The 23,265-nt window shown below is 43.2% G+C and overlaps 1 protein-coding gene across 3 annotated transcripts; it reads left to right on the top strand.

Annotated features, from left to right (window-relative positions):
• The first annotated feature begins 2,227 nt into the window (after positions 1-2,227).
• On the top strand, positions 2,228-21,690 carry LOC122487425 (transport and Golgi organization protein 1 homolog). 3 transcript variants are annotated; one of them, XM_043587915.1, is made up of 18 exons: positions 2,228-2,636; positions 5,320-5,451; positions 9,068-9,089; positions 10,033-10,121; positions 10,376-10,438; positions 11,179-11,245; positions 11,408-11,546; positions 13,301-13,402; positions 14,088-14,148; positions 14,255-14,290; positions 14,373-14,440; positions 14,565-14,659; positions 15,667-15,743; positions 17,194-17,335; positions 18,213-18,289; positions 19,829-19,967; positions 20,938-21,040; positions 21,518-21,690. In XM_043587915.1, the coding sequence occupies exons 1-18, from the start codon at positions 2,571-2,573 to the stop codon at positions 21,525-21,527; spliced, it is 1,488 nt and encodes a 495-aa protein (XP_043443850.1). In that variant the 5' UTR covers positions 2,228-2,570; the 3' UTR covers positions 21,528-21,690. The 3 variants fall into 3 exon arrangements, with proteins under 3 accessions (XP_043443850.1, XP_043443851.1, XP_043443852.1); XM_043587916.1 differs by lacking the exon at positions 10,376-10,438; XM_043587917.1 differs by lacking the exon at positions 2,228-2,636 and having other exon boundaries at positions 5,337-5,451; positions 9,072-9,089.
• Positions 21,691-23,265: the final 1,575 nt, after the last annotated feature.

Genomic DNA, 23,265 nt, shown 5'->3' with positions numbered 1-23,265 from the left:
TCCTCTGGGTTCACCCACGTTGTCAGAAATGGTAGAACTTCCTTCTTTCTTCTGGCCAGATACTATTCCACTGAATGCACAGGCCATTTTTCTTTATTTTGATGGGCACTTAAAGTTGCTTCCATATCTTGGCTACTGAATAATATTGCAATGAACATGGGAGTACAGATGTCTCATTGAGATAGTGATCTACACCCAGAAGTGGGATTGCTGGATCATCTGGTATTTCTATTTTTAACTTTTTGAGAACCTCCAAACTGTTTTCCACAATGGCTGTACCAATTTACATTCCTGGAAATAGTGCTTAAGGGTTCACTTTTCCTCCACATCCTTGCCCACAGTTGTTATCTTTTGACTTTTGGAGAATAGCCATCCTAACAAACAGGTGTGAGGTAATAGCTCATTGTGGTTTTGGTTTGCATTTCCCTGACAATTAGCGATGTTGAGCATCTTTTCTTATACCGGTTAGCCTTTTGTAGGTCTTCTTTGGAAAAAGTCTATTTGGGTCCTTGCCCACTTTTTCACCCTGTTATATGGTTTCTTTGCTGTTGACTTTGGGAAAATTGTAAGAGGAAACTTTATGTAAAATGGAAGTGTTGAATTACTCTATTGTATACCTGAAACGAATGCAACACTGTATGCTAATGAACTGGAAAGAAAATAAAACCTTAAAGAAAATGGAGTCAGGGGGCCAGAAGGGGGAAGCTCACAGGCTCTACCACGTGTCATTTCCTGCAGACCCACTGGAAGGAGACATATCTTGTAAGCTGACACTACTTCAGCTACTGCTATACTACCTCAGCAAGAGGAAGAAAGGTCTTTCTTCTTCCCTCATGATGGCCCAGCTGATGACGGTCACAACTTCAGCAATGAAAAGCCACTATACTTGGATCTCCCAGTTTACTCCAATGGACTTTTACTATATCATAGCCCTCCCAATTTCTTCCTTTCCTCTACAAAAGTGTTCCTCTCCTTTGTTCTCCAGACTTGCTATAGCTTCCTTCTCCCAAGGGGCAGTTCTCTGCTATTCCTAAATAAGCCATTTTCTTTTCCTGGTAACATAACTGGTAGTTTTATTTTTAAGGTTAACTATTCATGTGAACTCCTTATTTGTTTTGTAAATTAACTCTTTCTTGGAGATGGTCTGCAAATGTATTCTCCGATTCTGTAGGTTGCTTTTCCATTTTGTTGATGGTTTCCTTCCCTTTCCTTCCCTGTGCTTTTTAGTGTGATGTGGGCCCAATTGTTTATTTTTACTTTTACTGCGTATGCTTTTGGTGCCAATCCCAAAATCTCATTGCCTAGAGCATAGTCAAGGAGCTTTCCTCTTTGATTTTTCCTAGAAGTGTGATGGTTTCAGGTGTTACATTTAAGTCTTTAAGCCATTTTAAGTAGATTTTTGTGTATCATGTAAGGGAAGGGTTCACTTTCATTCTTTTGCATGTAGATATACAGTTTTCCCAACAGAATCTAATGAAGAGATAGATTGTCTCACATTCACCCATCGCTGGGGGGTCACCTTTGGGGAGTCCCCTTTGAATTTTTTTTTCAACGTTTATTTTATTTTTGGGACAGAGAGAGACAGAGCATGAACGGGGGAGGGGCAGAGAGAGAGGGACACACAGAATCGGAAACAGGCTCCAGGCTCCGAGGCATCAGCCCAGAGCCCGACTCGGGGCTCGAACTCACGGACCGCGAGATCGTGACCTGGCTGAAGTCGGACGCTTAACCGACTGCGCCACCCAGGCGCCCCTGGGGAGTCCCCTTTGTGGCAGCTCATTTCTGAGGTTCACAGACACCCATACTCACTAAGAAATAAACAGACACCACAAGCACAGAATCACACCCAGCCTCACCTGGGAACACAGGTATGGGGCTTATGGACAGATTCACACACAGACCCACACTGCAGACACGGCCAGTGACACCCCGAGGAGAACACACACCCCCCCACACACACACACACCACACACACACCACACACGGTAAGACCCAAGGGGCAGCAAATTCACACACAGAACTAATATATACATGTACAAACCCAGACATACATAGAAACACCCATAGGGACACACATGCCCCCAGATATGTACATAATGGAAGGGGCTTTTGAAAAGCCATGGTCACGCGGGGTGTCCTTTGTGAGCTATCAGGGTCGAAGGCAGCTGATTGGTGGAGAGAGAGCATAAAGCGTCTGAATTGCTATGGCAATGCTCAAACAGGTGAAGACTTGGATGAAGAGAGATCTTCGTCTGCTCCACCTGCAACTGACAGTCTACTTAACTGGCTACTTGTGGCCTACTCATCTAGTGATTTACTGACCTGCTGAGCTACTGACTTGTCTGAACCCTCCTCCCTCCCTTCTTGTACTTGATCTGATCCGGGTTCTCTCCCTGACCCCCTTCTTCTCCTGCCACACCCCCCTCCCCAATCCCATCCCTATTTAAACCTCGCCCCCCCCACCCCACCCCCTTTCCCACCCCATCCCTTCCCCTCCCACCCCCACCACCTCCTCACCTCCATTTGCACCTCCTCTCTGGTGCCCAGGCGCCCCCTGAAAGGACCAGAATATGACGGTTCAGAAGCTATTTTTCTGTATGCTCTTACTCGGGTATCCCGGTTACCCCAACACAAATGTGAGTACACATCCGACATCAGTGACTTCTTCCTTTTGTATTTATTTATCTTTTTCAGACTGTGGTTAAAAACACAGCTTTTTCATGGAGTCCTTGATGAGAACTCAGTTCTTTTGGAAAACCCATTAAGTCAGGGCAAGGTTTCTCCACCAGCATGTAGGGGTTCTGGCCACACCTGTCCACATGAAGTTGTGGATCCTGTCTGGGCCACTTGGTCCAAAAAGAGTAGTGTTGACAGGATGGAAACCTGAGCTTCATAATGTCAAGAAAGAAGGACATGGGAAGATACTAAAAGCCACTGAGATCTTTGCCTTAAATAAGGGGCTCGTATGATGTTTGAATTATACTTCCTTAAAATCATTTTTAAAAATGTCAGAAACTCTATTGAATAAGATCCATTCAATAGTATTAATAGTATTTTATACTATTAGATGGCTCCTGGAAGCCCTGTCAAGATTCTTCTTCAAGCTTTGTAAGTTTAGAGTCCCTCTTATACGTAGTTAGTTTTCCTATCAGCACGTTGTTCACATTTGTGAAGTTTGGTAGCCCTGGGAACCGTGGTGTCCGAAGTGTTGGTGTTGGAAAGTGAAATGTCGTTTGTGCTCTGTGATTCCTGGTTTGTTCGCTTTTGGGAACTTGTGCATCAGCCCTCTCCCTCTGGTCTTAGAGGCTGCCCCCAAGGACTCTGTGTCCAACCAGGTAGCTGACAAGCTCAGTGTACATGAAGTGGCCTCAGCCTGCTTGGACATGTATAATAAGAAAATCACTAGGAGTGATGTGATCAGGAAGTGAATGCATTCTTGTCCTTTCTTTAGCCAACTATGTGCAGAGTGTTGATTTACCCAAAGCAAAAAGGGTCTTGAATGTCCTTAGGATTGTCCAACTATAAAGAAATACCTGGTTGCCAGTGTGAATGTTTCATTCTATCATTAAAAAGCAAAACCTGTACTCCCAAGACCCTGAGACAGAGACACAGGGGACACCCACAGAGAAAAGTAGATTTCTTGATATTGGCATGCACCAGATTCTTCGAGAGGGATCTGCAACGTCCCAAGTCAGGTACAACCTAAATTGAGGCAGAATCCTGTCACATGAATACCTCCAGGCACAACAGAATCTATTCTGTCTCTTTTGAGTCTACGAAGGAGGACATTTCTTGGTTCTGTTTATTGCAATTTCCCCCTTCTGCCTAGGCTGCATCTCATAGATCAGTTCAGCTCTCTCTCCCTCCCTCATCTCTGAATTCTTGCACAAACTAACTTGTCTTGCATTTCCTACCTCCACCTGGTCATGACCATTGTCTGTGGGAACCAAGTGTTACTGGCTCCCTTGGATCTAATCTAGTTAACGGTAACTAATCAAATCAGCATACAGATAGCTGGCAGAGGTATCAAGAGTGCCCAGGACTTAGGATGTTTACCATTCATGTCAAGATGGCCTCTGTCTTTTGATCCCCATGATCGCTGTGCTGACGGCCCCTGTTCTCTTGCAGACACTGGCCACTCAAAGACAGTGTACATTTCCCACCAGGACGCAATTTAGTGACCTCAGTTCTGAGAGCTGAAGATACAAATGGTACACATTTTGGAGGCTACTTTCTAGAGAGGTTTATTGGCACAAAATTAAAGTTTGGTATGTGAGTTAGTATGAATTGCATTGTGAGTGTATTTTCTCCTAAAGGACTGGTAAGTCTAGTTTTAGTAAAATCATATGTGTTCTGTTGTTTTGGTGACCATACCCAGGACTTTTGTGTTATTTAGAAAGTAATTTCCATAGTTGTTATTGATTGATTTAGTTGCAACACTATGAAATAGGAACTTGAATGTATTGTATTGGCTATTTGGAGATGTGTGTTCAAGTAACTTAAAACCTCATAGATTTCATCAAAATACACAAGATCACCTGATTATGCAAATCTTTATTTAATTCAGAAATCTGACAATTTGGGCTGTGATTCAGATTCAAAGTAAACCTTGAACGTAAAACCTTATGGGGAGCCTGGGTGGTTCAGTCAATTAAGCATCTGACTCTTGATTTTGGCTCAGGTTTGTGAGTTTGAGACCAGCATCAGGCTTTGTGCTAACAGCGTGGAGCCTGCTTTGGATTCTCTGTCTCCCTCTCTCTCATTCCTCCCCCGCTCTACTATCAAAAATAAATCAACATTAGAAAAAAGAAAACCTCAGTGTTTTTAGAAACTAAACAATAATGTAGAATTTATTTTTGTTGGAATAATCCCATATTAAGAGCAGCTGCACATCTCTCAGTTATATCCATATCTGTAAACATCTGTCTCTATAACAGTCTCATTTGAATCTCTAGTACATTTTTATTGTTACTTTCTCCCATCCTTCCGTAAATGTTGGTGTATGTTTGGAAATGTTCCAAAGGATTTTATCTAGGTACTTCATGAATGTACAACACAAGTCATTTACTTCTTGTCTACTAAAAGGGTAAGGAACAATGAAGCCATCACCACAGTAAGATCGTAAACACAATCATCACTCCTACAGGTTTGCCCCTGCTCCTTTGTAAGCCTTCTGTCCTCCCTCTCCTTCAGGAGGAGGCATTTGAGAGGTGTGCTTATAACCTCCTGGAGGCTGGTTGAAGGTTTATAAAAATGATTCTTGGTGACAGATGTTATAAATGTCTTTGCTATTCCTCATTATCTCAAATATTATTTCAGCTTGTCCATATTTTGGCTGACCATTTCCCTCTTGGCTCTCGTGTCTTCGGAACTCTGGGGAAGCTTGCCGTCATTACTGCCACCGTTGCAATTTGTGCATGTCTTATTTACCTCTGGAGAGTTGTCCTTGCTGTGAGTATACTAAAATACCTTAGAGATAGGCTTTTAAGCATAAGTAAGCAGAAGTTTTTTGGTAAGCACAAATTTTTTACTAGACCATTTGTATGCACTCAGTACTTCAAATTTCCCTTTAAGCACGGCGTTCATTGCATCCCACAAATTGTAGTCATTCCAACATTCATTATCATTTAGATGGACATATTTTTAAAATTCTGTGAAATGTCTCTTTGACCCTCTTCTTTTAGAATTTCTCTAGTCTATCTCTATTCTCTATCTTCTATTAGAATATCTCTCATATATTTTGTAGTTTTTCAGTTGTCTTTCTATTATTGATGTCTAGCTTACATATGTGTTCTGAGAACGCATTTTCTATGATTTTGTTGACTTCAAGTTAAGGTGTATTTTATGACCCTGAATATGGTCTGTGTCAGTGAATGTTCTATATGAGCTTGAGAAGAATGTGTATTTTTCTATTGTAGAAAGTGTTCTACAGATGGTCATGGATCTAGGTGATTGGTGATGCAGTTCAGTCCAACTGTGTTCTTATATTTGAATATCTTTATGCTCAATCTGTCAATGACTGATAGAGGGTGTTGAATTCTTTCAGCTGTAATAATGTATATGTCTACTTCTCCTATCAGTTGTATCAGTTTTTGCCTCATGTATTTTGGCACTCTGTTGTTAATGCATGTACATTAAGGATTATGTTTTCTTGGAGAATTAAGCCTTTATTATTGACCTCAGTATCTCCAATAATTTCCCTTATTTTGTACATGTTTTGAAGGACAATTTAATTGTTCACAGAATTCTAGGTGGATGGGTTCTTTTCTTTTAACAGCATAAACATTTCATTCTTCTTGATTGCATGGTTTCTGAATTCTGAGTATTTTTTGTCCTGGTTCCTCTTGGGTAAGGTGTTATTTCTTCCATCTCCCTGCGACTCCAGCCCCCAACACTACCCCTTTAGTTTCTTCCAAAATTCTTTGTTTTCAATTTTCTCTTGATTGAATAGTATATGTCTAGGGATAGTCTTGTGTTTTTTGTTTTTTTTTGTTTTGTTTTGTTTTTTTGGTTTGGTTTTTTTGGAGGGGGGTATTTATCCTGCTTGAAATTCTTTGAGTTTCCTGAATCTGTGGTTTATGACTATCATTAATTTTGGAAAATTCTCAGTCATTTTCACTTCAAACGTATAATAGGTATTCCCATTGTGTGTATGTTACACCTTTTGTCATTGTCACACTGGTCTTGGATTTTCTCTGTTGTATTTTTAATTTTTGTGTGTGCGTTTCTGTTTTGGGTGTTTCTACTTGACATTTCCTTCTGCTTGTTGAGTCTTTCCTCAGCTGTGCTGTGTGTGTTAATAAATCCAATGAAGCCATTCCTTATTTCTGCTATGATGTTTTGGATTTCTAGAAGTCCTTTTGGATCCTAGAGTTATCGTTTCTGTGCTCACATTCACCACCTCTTCTTGCATACTGACTACTTCTTCCATTAGAGTCATTATCCTATTAATCAGAGCGGTTTTACATTCCCAGCCTGATTATCCCACCATCTCTGCCATAGGAAGTGTGATTCTAATGCTTGCATTCTGCGTTCAAAATATGTGGTTTTTCCTTTTAGGGTACCTTGTTAACTTTTTTGGGAAGCTTGGGGTCACGTCCGTGTTTAAAAAAACTGAGGTGAAGGCTTTTAGTGTAAAGTTTTGTCTTTACCTAGGTTTTAGGCTGAGTTTACTCCCCTATGAGACAGGAAGGAGGAAGAGCACTGTAGTTGAGTATTTCCCTTCATCTGTATTGCTTGTCTTCAGAAAAACCCCATTAGGCTTTGGAGAAATAGTTTCTCTGGAGGGCAGGCCTTCTAAGCAAGAACAGAACAGCATGAGTTTATTTATAAGTGGCTGTTTTTCCTCTTTTCCTGCCAATTTAGAAATCTTTCCCTTCAAAAAGAAAATATGCATATTAAGTACTTGTAAGGCCATCTCTCTTTCCATTTCCCCTGCTTAGGAAAGGAAACATGTGACATTAAAGGACTATCCATGGTTTCCTGTTTGCCCTCCGTAGATACACTTTCCTATAACAACATTTTTATGACTCACTTTTTGATACCATGATGATATTCCAATATCCTGGCAAGATGTTGGGGCTCGCTTCAGCATCACATCATCATTCAAAACTTTCAAATAGGGATATACGTCCTACAGATCAAGAAAATGTGTCTTTACCTTTTGTTCAAGTAGAGTCTTGCCTAGATATTATTGAGCTATAATTCATCAGGGGATGACTTGGGTCTGGGTGTTACTGGACCACCCAGACCACGTTCTCCAGTCTCAGTGTCTTAGTAATGAACACTGATCGAAAGGGAAACAAAGCAGGTGGCGTTTATTAGAGATAGGTTGTATACAGCGGAGCCACCAAGAAAGAGGAATATCGCTCCCCAAAAGGGTGGTGTGCCAGGCTTATAGAGGCACTTTTCCAAAGGGTGAGGGGCTGGGAGTGGGGAAGCATCCTTCAGTCCCACAGTCATTATCTTATGGTTGTTACTTTTCAGTGGACACAAGACAATCACAGGATGTCTTTTTCCATGGTTGACGTGCTTTTAGTGCTCCTAGAAAATAGAAATCCTAGTGCAGTCAGGCTTTAAATTGTTATTTCTACTTTTGCCCAGACAACCATTACTCCCTAATACCTGTTCTCTCTTTGGTTCACTTTTCCAGAAGTCTCCAGTATGGAAACTGTTAACCCTTGCCTTAGACCAGTGCCTTTACAGGAATTAAGTTCCTCTTGCTTTTCTTATACCTTCTCAACGGGAGCCCTTTTTGCTTTGTTTTTGAAATGTTAGCCGTCATTTCTTTTGGTGCCTGTGCTTTTGCCCTAGCCATGTTCCACTCTCTTTCTCATCTGAGGATGTGTTTTTGGAAGACCCTCTGTTTTTAGTGATCTAGGAAAATCATAGCGCCTGACATGTTGTAATTGTTTATTGATTCGGAAAGCAGCCAACCCTGTGTAACATTTCAGAAAGCTTTCTAGAGAATGAAAGAAGCGTGTCTGCATACAAAGGTTTTCCTTTTCTTTCCTTGCCGCTTCCTTCCTCCTTCCCATCCCTTCCCTTTCCTTCTCGCCCCCCTACCGCCCCCCTCCATCTCTCTCTCTCTCTCTCTCTCTGTCTGTCTCTTTCTTCCTCTCTCCCTTTCTCTCTCTCTCTCTCTTTCTTTTTTTCTTTTTTTGGCATTTCAAATGATCCTGGGTTCTGGACTTCAGTGTGGATGTTGGGTTTGACTACAAGAGAAAAAAAATTGGACAAATATTTTATTTATGTATTTTTAAAACTGTCCGCATTATGCACTGACAGAATTGAATATTTTGATATTTATTTAATATAATGTAAATCTATCTTTTGGTCAAAATAAGCTCTGAATCTTTCTGCTTTTATCAGAAATGGTTTATAAAGAATCATGAACTAAATATGAAATTCTACTTTTTTATTATATTAATGTTATGAATTCATTATGCTGAACAAAATGATCATTGTAATTTCATTGGATGACATTTCAGTATTTTATCAGGAAGAATAAGTTTTTACTATTACTATGTTTTGACCTCAAACTTAATTTTGTTTCTTCCTCTCTCAGACAGAGCCTCCAGTATATCCAGGTAAGATTTTAGGTTTGAGTCGTCTTTGTAATTTTTTTTCATTACTCGTGTTTGGTGTGGGTTTTAATTTTTTAACTAGGGATAAATATGGTGACTTCTGATGTCTAATTGACTTGTTAACTCTTGAAAATCTTTCTCTTCCCTGTTAGAGGCTAAGTGACAATGTGGAGGGATTTGCCTCTCTTAAGACAAGAGACCAGGGGAGGAAAACATCACAGGAGGAAGGAGAACAGAATGAGTGTAATTTTGCATAGAAATGATTAGGACAGAAGTGATGATATGAGCCTGAGGTGTGGAGTGAGTACTTTGCCATGACCTGGCTTTTGGTGAAATGTGAAGATGAGAAAACCCTCTTTGAGTCTGTCAAGAAGCCTAAGCTTAGAGAAGAAGCCAGGTATTGCCAGGCAGCGTGTGTGTCACAGGAGAGGGTTAAACCAAGGTTTTGAGTCTGAGGTGGAGGGAGCCATTCATGCCAGGGGAAAAGTGAACTTGATGCCAATGGGGGGCAATCTATTCTGCACGGACCCCATGGACTGTGGTGATTCTGTGGTGCTGTCTGTTGAGAGGCAAGGTGGCTACCTGACACTTAACAAGCCCTCAAAGACTGGTTGGTGTTCATCACTGTAAATGCAGCGGTGGTGGTGATGAGAAGAGTGACCTCAGGGCATGAGAGCTCTCACATTGGGCCAATGTAAGAGGAGTTTGCACTTTGTGTCTGTTAGAGGAGTCAGTGTTCTAGAGCTTACACGTATAGGAATGTCAGTGAATGAGGTTTCTTGGGTTTAAAATGCTGCTGAAACTTGCTTTCTTCAGGCACAATGAGAAAGCTAAACAGTTAGTTACACCCATGTGTCAGATCATGTGCCTGTGCTGCTAATACAGTGGGATTATTCGATGTCACTGGTTTGGTAACAACCTTAAAAATTGTTTTATCTCCTTTTAGTTAATTTACAGCAAAAAACTGCAAAGATCAACACGTTGGAGAAAGAAACCACAGAGCTGGCTGAAGCAATATCCATGTGGGAACAGAAGGTAGCATTGCCCTTTCAAATATTTCTTGTGACTTCATTTTGATTAGTTTTACCTCTTGTAGTTCATCCTACTGACCTATTTCATGTGTTCTATACATACTTCCAATTCAAGACAAGCTTCACAAATGTAATAAAAAACTACCTTTTTATTTGTGAAAGGAGTCACACATCAGACATAGGCTTATCTACCACGATGCTATTTTTGAATTCTGATTCCTTTTTCATATGTTTTGTATATACATCAATGAATTAAAGATACATCTTCAAGAAGCGAAGAGAGAAAGTAACATTCACTCTGCTGAAGCTCTTAAGTTGAAAGTAAGAATCCTTTCTTTGCCTAGATTGCGTTCTAAAAACACAAGTAAAATTAAGGAATTGTTATGACTCATTCAACATGTTCTGTTGAAGGAGAACATCAGAAAAAGTTGAGCACTTCAATAAAATTTTAAATGACACCCTTCAAAGTGCACATGTTACCTTGCAATCAGAAAGAGAGAGAGAGAGGAATGTTAAGAATCAGGAAGTGCTAAGAGTTGGCTGCTTTTACTGTAATTTGACTTTGGAGGCTTTTTGTTCATTGGGTGAGGTGAGCATAGCATATTCGCTTGCTGTTTACCATAGTAGAGAGTGGGCCTCTGGGAGACAAACCTCCATCTGCACAGCTGGCATTTCACTAGGACCACCATGAGGAGTTTGCTATTTCAAGGACTAGGAAGTATCTTTTATTTTCACAACTAGGTCATTACCACATCATTCAGACCTGCCCTCCAAGATATGGAGAAAATCCCCCAAGATAGTTGAGAGATGAAGGGCAATAGCAAATTGTATACTGCCTTCTTCTCTTAATGCTCAACAATGTTCAGTGTGCATAGAGGAATATTCTCCTAAGAAAACCATTTGTGAGCCCTTTGCCTGGAACTATTTTCCATGTTCTTTGCCTTCTCCTTGTTGTATTTATGCCCCAGGATCTTTCTTTGTTGCCATGCACAGTCCTGTTGCACTCACATTGTTGTGCGATCATTATTTCTTGAATGTATTTTCTCATATCTGTCCTAAAGTCAGAAGATGCAAACAGTCAATTGGAGGAACTGAGAGCCTGGAGGTCCCATAACCGTGCACTGGAAGGTATGTTGTCTGTTGGGGAGAAATCCCCATATGGTGGCAAAGACTTTGCACTGGGAAGGGAAAGAATGCCTTCTTGCCTTCACACTAGTTGCCCTTTTCCTGTCACCCCAAAACCAAGTCTCAGGTCATATGCACATGCACAAAATAACCATTTTTTTACAGCAAGGATAAAGACTGTGGAAGACATTCTTAATGCTTTGAGTTCTATTAAAGCAATCAGGGAAGAAACAGCCAAAAGGCTGAAGGAGAGAGGAGACGTCCTTGATAAATTCTATGAAGAAAGAAAAACGGCTACAGCAAAGTAAGACGTTCATGTGATAATGGTCCCGAGTACTGTTGTATGAATGAATGTGGTGGCCGCTATAGATAAACATATTTCTTCTAGAATTGGATCCAGAGTAATTTTGCCAAATGCATTCAGGAGAATTGTGCCTGCCCTTCCTACCTGGCTTCCTATAACCTGCATTTTCCTCTCTGTCCTTAGTGCTTGTTACACATTCTTGTGTCATGTACTTGGGGTAGAAGAGGGAAGATACTGGCATTAAACACACTGATGACAGGATCCCCTCTGGATCCATTTACATTGGCCTATACGTTTCAATCCCATCCCATTGTCTTATCAGCCGGGAATTAGGTCATCTTTGTTCAGCACCAGACTTGGGTCAAAAATATTTAGGGAAAACATTGACTTATCTTGCTGCAGAAACCATGGGAGTTTCTTTCTAGACTGTGGGTTGGGATGGCATCAGGACTGCATCTCTTCATCCAGTCTGCAAGTGAGCCTCGTATGAAGTGTGTCTTCATGGGTTCATTAGAAATTTGGTGCACCAGGTGCATGTTTCTTCTTTGGTCCAGTATTTCCTTTTGTTCTCAGGAGGAGGGCCTTTAGAGACCTTATTCACATTGAAAAGGAAATGCTTCCTTGTCTTCCCTGGAGACTCAGCTTCTGTTAGTCCTTTCCACACCCGGGGTGGAGCCTGCTCTGTCTCACTGGCATGTTGTTTTTGTTAATGTGTAAGCTCTTTGTGGGAGCAGGTACAGCACCCTGACCACCTTTCTATCTTCACCCCCTTACAACAGAGCCTCTACGTTACAGCCACCCCAGAAAGCATTTGCTGAAGGACTACCTGTGAGACCAGAGGGAAATGCATGTACCTTTCTCTGTCTAGTGCTTTTGTGTCCATTACTAACAGTCTTTCAATTTTGCATGTGATTCTTGAGTACATCCGGTGCCAAGTTGAAACCCTTTAAAGCAACACCATGGACAAAATAGTCTGAGGGCAACACAGCAAACCAGCCTTTCTAAGCATTTCCCTTTGCTGCCTTCACTGTCAATGAACTGAGTCTTGTTCAAGTAGACTGACTCCATGAAGTTGATAGTTTTCCATCTGAAATCTGTTTCCTGAAGATAACAGCCTGACTGTGGGACAGTTCACACCATGTTATATTTCAGCATATATTGCCACTCTAAGATTGGCCTTTCCCTCCACCAGGATCTTTGAAAGAGTGGGCAGGGGTTGCACTCCTGAACCTTAGTGGTGTATGGGAGTGATTTGCAATGCTGGTGAAGCCATATCCTGGAAGGCTGTCTTTCATGCTCAGTGTCTGTGTCAGGGTACAACTTCTGGACTGAGATTCAGTGCACTGCCCCATGGAGGTGTAAGGCAATGATGATCCCCTGCCTCACCCTAATGGGTACAGTTGGTCAGGCACAGGTTTTCACACTGACCTGAAATAGGCCTTCTCCATCTCAAACAAAAGACCAACTCTGGGAAGGCACAAGGTGCAATGTTATTTGATGACTTGACGATGAAGGAGTAGAAGCAGAGAACTAGAAAGGCGGCTCTGATTGTAGGCGACTTGGCAGCAGACGGAGGTTGAATTTTCTTTAACATTAAATGGGGTCTTCATTTCTCTGACTGTGTTGTCAGTCTGTGCATCGTTGGGGGAGGGGATAGGGATATTTGAATCTAGGCTTTAAGAGAGCTGAGAAGGAAAAAGGCAGAATTTCTGGACCTTGGCTACTGGACTGTGTATATATCTTTCCCATCTTAGGAATCTGGATATGACAAACTGTGAACTAGTGGCAATGAAGAATCAGATGGCAACTGCAGAGGAAAATCTGAAAATAGCTACAAGGGACATACACAAGTGCAAGTGAGTTCAGATACTAATTAGCAGCGGCTCATGAAACCCCTGTTCGTTTCTTAGTTCTAACCTTTGTACAATGGGTAGACTCCATGAATATAGTAATACAAACACAAATTCAGAGGACATATCCGTAGAGAATTAACAGATAGGAAAGATAAGTATTAGAAAGAACAAAACAATTAAGCTACTAAACATTTCTGGGTCTCCAGCATTGACCTGCCCATGTAGAAACTTCATCCATGCCAACGTTCCTGAGGGGTGGTGTCAGTTGTCATAATCTATAGGAAAGCAGTGTGTCATAGGATGAAATCATATCCATCAACAAGGTAGTACCATCTGATGGTCGTGGTCTTTGCAACCCTAGGAAACCTGGTGAGTACACAAGTTAAAGGAGAATAGAACTTTATGTTGGCTTTATGATGAAAGTCACTTGTCACATGATGAATTAGGGCAAGATTGCAAATGGAAAAGAATTCTATGACCTCTGAACCCTACGGGCATGGAATAATGAGTAAGGAGAGGATGGAACAATAGCTTTGGTTCTGTACATTTATAATTGTGTGAAAAGTGTTTCATGTGAAAGGATAAATTGTATTGGGGGAAGATATGAGGATGACGGGAACATGAGCAGATTATTTATAATCCTACCTCATATTAGGCCTTATTTGACGAAAACAATTGTATCTCACAGACAGCAAATTGAACAAACACGAGAACAGCTGCAGAAGGCAGAACTCACCTTCACACACCAGGTAACGTGAGTTCTGCCTGACATAGTGAACCCTTAGTACCTCATGTGGTTGAGTGTAGTGGCCCTTGGAATTCCTAAACACGGACTTTTCATTGTTGCTTTTTCAGGTCGCAGTTTATGAGCGTAATGCTCAGCACAACTGGGTAAGTGTTTTCTTTTTTCCTCCTCTCTCTGTTTGGTTCCCACTCTGGCACGACTGAAGGTGGATATGTTTTTCTCCCCTAGATCAAGACTCGGATCTGGGAGACGAAAATGGTGGAGCAGAGCCGAGAGGTCGCCCGCTTGAAACACAGGTGTGGGAGCGTGACATGAGTTTTTATGGGTGTTTTGAGGGATGACAGCTGTGCTGTTTAGTGTCTAGTCAGAGGACGTGGCGTTGCAACTCTGATAGAAGTCCATTCTTTTTCTGTATCCAAGACTGGATGAGATGGAAGGAAAGAGGCTGCTTGAGGGATACAGGAGGCGGAGACCAATGCCTGGAAGTCCAGAGATGCAGAACCCTGCGAGGAGAGGTAAAAGGGATGTGGTGATGTGCAGCAGCCTAATTTCTGCGGCAAAGCCTTCTCCTGTGGGTGATCATCGTGTGTCCTGGACAGAACAGCAAACACTAAGGACAGCAGGTGGTCTGAAGGGGTGACAGAAGGGTGTTCTCCTCTGGTACTACAAGCAGTGAGGCACTTGTCCCTGTGACTGGTGGAGCTCATGCCCCTCCTCTGGCTGTGACCCTCCCACCTCCTCTAGCATCCCCCTGTCTGAAGAGCTTGGAAAGGATGACAGGACAGGGGCCTCATCCTTCTTCCCACCCGGACTCAATGTGAAGACTTTAGTTTATTTGAGGAGAAGGTCATTTATTGACTATTTTTAATGTTCCTTTATTTTTATTGTTGTGAACTGTAGACCTACATTTCTGAATCCAAGCTCCAAATAGCTTCGTCCTCTGATGTTATCAGTGCAACTCTGCGGCTTCACTGCTAAACACCCATAGTTTTCCTTTCCTCATTAATATAATATCAGTCAAGTTCAGTTCCATTCAGAAATAGTTACATAATACCAGCTCCCATGTGGAAGGCAGCTTATAGATAAGCTGAAAGACTGAACAATCTGCCTGGAGTCAGAAGAAACACACCCATGCTCTTCTGTGGAGGGTTTTTTGATGTTATCCACCAACTGACGCTCTCATTTTAATTTTTATCTGAAATGAGATGCTGAGTTATTACCCCTCATGTGTATTGAGAAATGGCTGTTTTGGTGACGATTTCCTGATTTCACTTTGAGCTGCCCTGTTGAAAGTTATTTGACTAATTATGAAGAACATGAGCCAGGACCCTATGGTTTCTTCATTAAGATATGATGGGATGGATTTCCCCTTATCACTGGGGTGAACTGAGGCTTGTGGGTTACTCTCTGCCTCTCCTCCTGGTCCTGAGTGTGGGCAAGAGTTTAACACGTCACAAAATGTGGTGTTTGGGTGAATTCTTCACAGTCTACTAAAATCAGAGTAAACCTCTATCCCTTTCAGAGCCTTTAGACGAAGCCGATGTCACTCCCATGAGTCACAACTACAAGCAGTCTACCAACAATGCCGAGAAGGACAAGGTAAATGCTGGGGCCATTTTCAGTTGTAGGTCTGTCAGGAAACCCTCATTTGTGCCACAGCATGCTCTGCGGCCTTATCCCTGTTTTCTGTGTTGTGTGATATGTCTGCCTGTTTATCTTTTCCAAAGGCACAGCCTTAACCCAAGAGTCTACAGGCTTCTGTCTTTTCAGCCTGTCATCTTTTTTCTGGTCAGTTTAGTAGCCAAAGGAACTTAGAAGTTGACCACCTTATGGCTTTTCCCTTGTGTTCAAAATAACAACAACAGGAAGATACACTGCACTCTATAGCAAAGTCTCTAAGCTTGTTGACTCCTAACACACTACCTCTCTGTGGGATCAGTGTTGTTGTTATTTTCCTCTTTCTGGTCTCACTATTCATGGTGAAGACTGTCTGTTAGTTCTAAACGTGAAAAGACTTCCCTCCATCTTTATATTGTGTGCCTTGTACAATTTATGATGGTTTTAGACAAAGTCATTGGCATAACTCACCATCTTCACGTCTTCATGGGTAAATGAACTGTTTCGAATCCTTTTAAGCAGTATCTTAGGTAAAAGTATTCTGAACACAAGGTCCTTCAGTTTTATTCATATGAGCAGGTTCCTTTGTGTCTCCAGTCAGTGTTAGAGCTGATACCATCGCTCATGACACATCCCTGGAAATGTATACCAAAGTCAAAACACATTTGCATTAATTCTGTTTCATGAATGTCTGCCTCTTTTTTCCCATAGGATGTATTACTCTGTGTCTTGTAGTGTACACAAAACCAGAATTCCTTATGAATTCAGGTAAACACTTGGGGGCCTAGTACTCATTGATGTGTAATATGTTCCTCACAGCAAACATTTCCTCAGGTCCCCTACAAGACTCCAGGCATCCCCAACTCCCGAGTGGTTTCTTGGCCTTTGACAGCACTTGCAGAAAGTAGGAAGACCTCTTTCTCAGCGAGGGAAGCAGAGGGGGCCAAGTGTGGGGCCGGCAGGCAGAACTTGTCCCCAAGAGTAGCTGTGATTTCATGTGCAGAGAATGAGCTGTGTATTTGCAGTCCATTTTTCTGTGTTCGGAACAAGCCAAAAACAGAGCTTTTGCCGTCACTGTAGTGGAGGGATGCAAAGTGATCCTGGACTTGGATGTCTTCCTGTCTGGAATATGCCCCTTGATTAGTTTTGAATTACTTATTTAATCCTGTAAGATGGGGTCATTTTGTTCTAAATTCTCAGACATGGGCAGGGACATGTGGTGACAGTAGTTTAACCGCCTGTGTTTAGTTGCCTAAGCTGTAGGTGGTACCCAGTGGCAGGGACAGAGTTTTCAGGTACTGATGCTACTCTCTTGGATCCTGGTGGCAGAGTAGGGAGCAGGTGCTGACCCGTACTTCTATGGGTTTCAGCTGCTTTGCGGATTGGTTCTCTTGTGTGGCATCTGCACATAGCTGTCACTTCTGTTCTACAGGGCAGTGTGGATCCGTGGCGACCTCCTCCATCAACTGGAAGATTCTGCCCACCCTACTATAGAGGCCACCCTTTGATCTGGGCACACCCACCTCCTGTACCAGGTTCGGGACCATCCCGAACCCCTCCACCTGCACCACTTGGTAAGATGATCTGGGCAGTATGAGTTGGCTTGCTAAGAACCTTCATCTAATTTTTGTTGTTGTTGAGTCTTTTTTAAAGAAATTTGTTAATGTTTACTTATTTTTGAGACAGACAGAGACAGAGCATGAATGGGGGAGGGTCAGAGAGAGGGAGACACAGAATCTGAAGCAGGTTCCAGGCTCTGAGCTGTCAACACAGAGCCCGACGTGGGGCTGGAACTCACGCACTGTGAGATCATGACCTGAGCTGGAGTCGGATGCTTAACCGACTGAGCCACCCAGGCGCCCCGTTGTTCAGTCTTGTACAAGGTGCAGAGGTGGTACCACAGACCATTGCAACGCAAGGAAAATGCCTGCCATCATCACCACATTCCTTGAGTTTGTCATGATTGACTTGTCATCCTTGGGTCATTTCCCCCACCTTGTGTTGGTACAGGTGTCTCTTGTGGAGATGGAATGGGGCTGTATGCAGAAAAGCAGGCATAGCGCTTCAGCAGATGTGTGCCATACACAGTCCATGTGCTGGGCGGTGGGAGGCATGAGGCACAGCCTAACATATATCCATCCAGTTGAGCCCCCAGTCATCCACAGTTGTTTGAGGAGTTATGAAAACACCTGAACCAGGGCTTTTATGGGTCTTCATCAGAGTTTAAAGAATGGCTCTCCCTTTACCTTGGGATCACCTGAAGCATGTGGGATACCCTGTGCATGTGATTTGGGATCTGACTGGGCCAAAGAGTTTAAGTTGCTTGAGGAATGAGGAGAGTGGTTTTTGTTTATTGGGGTTTTTGTTTTGTTTGTTTTTGTGTTTTTGTTTTTGTTTTTTTTAATCTCTGCACAATCTACTCAAAGCAGAATAAACCTCCATCCCTTCTAGGGCCTTTTGCGGATCCACATGTTGCTCCTGTGAGTAACAACAACACTGACTCTACCAAAAGGATCACGGAGGACAAGGTAAATGCTGTGGACATTTTCAGTTGTAACTCTTTGGCAAAACCCTCCTTTTTCTGTTCAGCGCTCTCTCCTGGCTTTGTGTCTGTTTTGTGTGTTGTATGATATGTCTGCTTGTTTTTCTCATTTTCCAAATGCACAACCTTAACCCAAGTGTCTCTGGGGTTCTCTACTTTCTGCCTGTCAACTCCTTGTGGAAGGTTTAGAACCAATCGTGCCTAGGGCTGAGCACCCAAGGGCTTTTCTGGTATATACCTGGAAATAACCCAGGGAGGAAGAGACCACACTCCACCTGGAAGTCTTTTGGCATGACTTATTTTTTCTGGACCTCCTCAGTGTGGAATCATTGCTCTTGCTGTTTCTTCCTGTTCTGTTTCTTTCTAGGGGATTAATGTGTTCAGAAAATCGGCAGTTATCCTTATGTTTTGAAAATGCAAACTGCCTTCACTCCAACTTATATTTTTGTATGTGTCATTTAGAGTGGTCTTAGACAAAGTATATGTAATACCCATCAACATTCAGCCTTTTTTTTTTTTTTTTTTTTTGTAAATGTGCTGTCTGGAATCTCTTCAGGTGTGCCCTGGGTATACATATTCTGAACGACAAGAGGTGACATATTTGTCCTAGAAAACACACATTGCTACATGGGTGGTGAAGAGAGACAATCCGTAATTACCTGCATTGTAATTCTCCACTGTGTCCTTTGTGTTCACATGAGCATGTTCTCTTGTGTTCTGTATCACTGTTACAGGTGAAACATGGAGATGTACAGCAGAAACGAAAGTGTATTTGTGTTAATTCTGTTATTTAGAATTTCAGCTTATCTTTTCAGAGAACAAAAGTACCCTGCGAGTTGTACTGTATTTAACTGAGAAGTACCACTGAATGAAAATAAATTAGCTAAGCCTACCTAACATGTATAGGTAACATATTTCTCTAAGAACATGCTTTTCGAGGTTCTCTGCATGACCTCAGGATCCCCATCCCCGAACATGTCTCTGTGCCCATGGATAGCACTTGCAGAGAGGAGAAGACCTCATTGTCGGGAGAGAAGCAGATCGGGCACAGGCGGGGGCTTAGAGGCAGAGCTTTGAGCCACGAGGGCTATGATTCCATGCGTGGAGCCTGGGATTGTCATTCCTTCTCAATCTGTAGTTCTTCACATACAAATAAGCAGCCTCTGTGGTGGAGGCGGATGCGGGGTGGAAGGCGATTCTGGACTTAAATGCCTTCCTATCAGGAATATGCTATTTTATTAATTTGGTACTCATTCCATAAATCCTCTCGGACAAGAGCTTGCTGTTCTACATTTGCACACATGTGGGAACACTGGTTTGTCCCCATAGCATCCGTTCCCCACCCCCAAAGCTATAAGTGGAACCCAAAGTATGGGTAGAGATTTTGGCACTGATGCTGCCCTCTTGGAACCTGGTGGTGGGGAAGCTGGCAGGAGATGAGCACTGCTTCTTTGGGTTGCCACCTTTTGCTGGTGTTGGTGCTTTGCTCTGTCCTATGAACATAGCTTTCTTTTCTGTTCTGCAGGCCATTATGAATGCAAGAGGGCCTGGTCCTTCCCCAGGATCGCCTTGCAGGCTGTCTCCCATGGACCACCCTTCACCACCAGTCACGGGCTCTGGGCCACCTCCACCTCCTCCACCAGCTCCTCCACGTACTAAATTTGGTAAGATGACCTGAACTGGATGAGTGACTGATAAAGCGTATTCGTCTTCTTGGTGAAAGACTTGGTGGGAATGATGTAGGGATGCTTGTGAGGGCTTGGCAATTCAACTGCAAACCTGCCTGAGGACAGTGTCACATATCTCAAGTTTCTCAGGACATAGTGTACAATGGGCTGTGTCATTTCCCTGTAATGAGGTCAGCTGTAGGTTTCTCTTGTCTACAAGAAAGAGGAGTTTTACACAAAGGCAGATGGATCAGGAGTACTGGTGCCTGTCTGAAAGACACAATGCTTTGAGCTCCGTGAAGGATGAGATGCACCCCTAAGTGTAGGTGCCTCAGGTGTCCCATCTGAAAGGGGGCACATGCATTATATGACACAGACCTTGTGGTCACCATAGTGGAAGTACCAGTGAAGGATCCAGTGCAAAACTGGGGGAAACTTGAATCACGCAGCAATAGAAGGGAAGTTGAGCACAGTAAGCAGAGTTTGAGGAGGTGCAGAGGGGAGGGCGTTGGGGTCAGCAGGATGGACTTGGAGGCCATTTCTGGCAGGGCCCACACACTGGGAAGGGAGCATGAGGATAGTGTGAAGTCTGCAAAGGACTGCTGCACGGGTTCAACCACAATGTAGAATGCAGTCATCATCTCTGAAATGTCAACGTTACCACAGTGCAACTAGTTCATAATCTAAATAAAGTTTGTTGTTTCCCTTGGTCTTCTGAAGGGTCTGGACATGTATGAAGAATGTTCTGGAAGATTTAGGAAATTAAACTTAGGAAACGCTTGTCTGCCTAAGTTAGTGTGTCTCAGTGAGACTAAATGTGAAGGCAGGTTGTAGATCAGCTGTGCTGCTTCCTTGGCCTTCAGCCTGAGTCAGACTCTTGGTGGGGAACTCAGGGGTGAGGAGGAGACGCCCCTGCTGAACTCTGGTCACCACACCCCTGCGTCTGCTGTCACCACCCTGCCTGCAGGTTTGCGTCTCCGAAAGTTCTCTCGCAATCTCCTGAGGTTTTGCCTGTGTTCCTGCTGTGTCAGCTCTAACACCAGCTCTCGGCGGTCATCTCAGAGCCTCAGGTTTGTAATCTGAGAAACAGGGACAATGTTGGTTTCTGAGGTGAGAAGCACTTAAAGAATTTGTAAAATGTATGGGAGGAGTGGACACTCACCCTTCTCAGGGTGGAAATGAATGTATCTCCACACAGAAGGTCCTCAACAGATGTTCATTCAATTTCATGAAACTAAGAGTGTAATGCCTGAGGCTGAGAGGTTGGCAATCCCTGTTTCAAAAAATACGCCAAGGACCCCTGTGTTTTTTCTTTTAAAATTCAGGTCCTACTTTACGAAAAAGAAAAAGATAACTGTGATAGTGTGTACATTCAGGGATCTATATCTAAGATTTGAAGACAGTCCTAATCCCTTAGAGGTAGACACACAGATGCAGCCACACAATTAAGTGTTCATCCAAGGCCACAGATATATTGTTGAAGACAAAATACGTAGAGGAGAACACAAGATCCCATTGCAATAACCCAAAATCTCTTTGCCTTACAGGAGAATGTGAAATTTGAAGAGGACCCTGAACTGTGACCACCGGCTGTGGTGATGTGATATATTTAGAAAAGTTGTCTGATATGCGTATTTGACTGAATTCTTTCCCTGACCATTCCTGTCCCCTCTATTTTGTTTTTCCTCGTTTCCCCTAATAAACCCATCACAGTTCTGTATCTCTGTCATTATCTGCTTCCAGGAGGACCTACGGTCATTCTGTGTTGATGTACACAGTGTGACCCCTGTATACACGGTCACAAACAGGTAGAATCTACAGGAATAGGGGCAGAAGATAAGTGACTGTTTGAATTGTATTGACTGCACATGTCCCGCTGGTTCCTTCTGGGGTGGTGGCCACAACCTTCCTCCAGATCTGGTGACAGTTGTGTTCACTCATCAATAGATCCTCGCAAGCACGTGGCACTTCCTACTCACCGTGGTGTGTGGTGATCAGCAGGGCAGCTATCAGCCCCCAGGACATGGCTGATTCGTGATTGCAAGACATGGATGAGGGGTCAGCAGTGTCTCGGGTAGAACAGTGAGGAAACCCTGCATGAATCCACACGTTGTGGATTTCCCCACGTACCAGCTACCTCACGGTAGCACCAATCCAGGTGGGAGCGGAGGTAGACTCAAGGTAGCAGTTGTGGGTGTGAGTCTTATAATGGCCCATATTCCTCTCAGTGTTTTCTGTTTTTATCTTTTATTTTGATGCAATGTTTATTTTTGAGTGAGAGAGAGACAGAGGGGCAGAGAGAGAGGGAGACACAGAATCCAAAGCAGGCTCCAGGCTCTGAGCTGTCAGCACAGATCCCGACGTGGGGCTCAAACTCACAAATCCTGAGATCATGACCTGAGCCAAAGTGGGACACGTAAGTGACTGAGCTACCAAGTCGCCCCGCCCCGCACTGTTTCCTTTTTGAGGGCCGGGCAGGGCAGATGTCAATGACATGATACCCATTCCTTCCTCACCACCAAGGAGGAGTTGGGTGTAAGCATGTGACTCTTTCCAGGTCCTCAAAGCCCATGCGTTCTGCCCCAGAGCCCCTGACTCCTGCTTGGCCCTCCTTCCTCCCAGGTTATGGAGGCAACCAGCCTTCCATCCGCGTTGGGGTCATGGCTGGGCCACCAAGGGCTCAAAATCTGGCTGTCCACATGCTTCCCTGCGGTGGCTGGGAACAGCCGTGCTCCAGTAAAGGTCAGCATGAGCAGCTTCTCTAAACAGGATTCTCATCCACTGTGATCAGGGCCTGCGCTAAAACATGACAGGGGAGAGGGGGACACAGGAGATGTGGTGCCATTTCCTGGACAGGGCTGCACAGAGCAGAAGGCCAAGGCCTGCTAATCTCTGGATTCTGGATGGTAGGTGAGCAGTTTAAAACACCACAGCCTTCTCTTAGATCAAAAGAGAAACCTATATCTTCACCCAGCCTTCCTCTGATATGAAGAGATGGCAATTATTATTTGAAGGCACAATTATCTACCTATGAGTCTGATGGAAATGATTTCATCCATCTTCATCCCTAAAGCACTTTTCATTGAAATTACCCATATAGAGGCAGGAAATTTATACCAGATTGTAGCTCCCTCTAGATGCGCATTCTGACCTTGTCCCATTTGTGTCCTCAAAGACATTATTGACAACTTGAAAAATAAGCTCTCAACATCAAGATGTTGACGTTAGAGAATGTGGTATAAATGGAATTTCATATGTTCTCAATTAGAAATAATTTTTAATGGTGAAGGAGAAA

Source organism: Prionailurus bengalensis, chromosome A2 (genome assembly GCF_016509475.1).
Source record: "Prionailurus bengalensis isolate Pbe53 chromosome A2, Fcat_Pben_1.1_paternal_pri, whole genome shotgun sequence".
In the NCBI taxonomy this organism is placed as follows: domain Eukaryota; kingdom Metazoa; phylum Chordata; class Mammalia; order Carnivora; family Felidae; genus Prionailurus; species Prionailurus bengalensis.
Note: the sequence above shows the minus strand (reverse complement) of the source record. Positions and strands in the feature narration are given on the sequence as shown.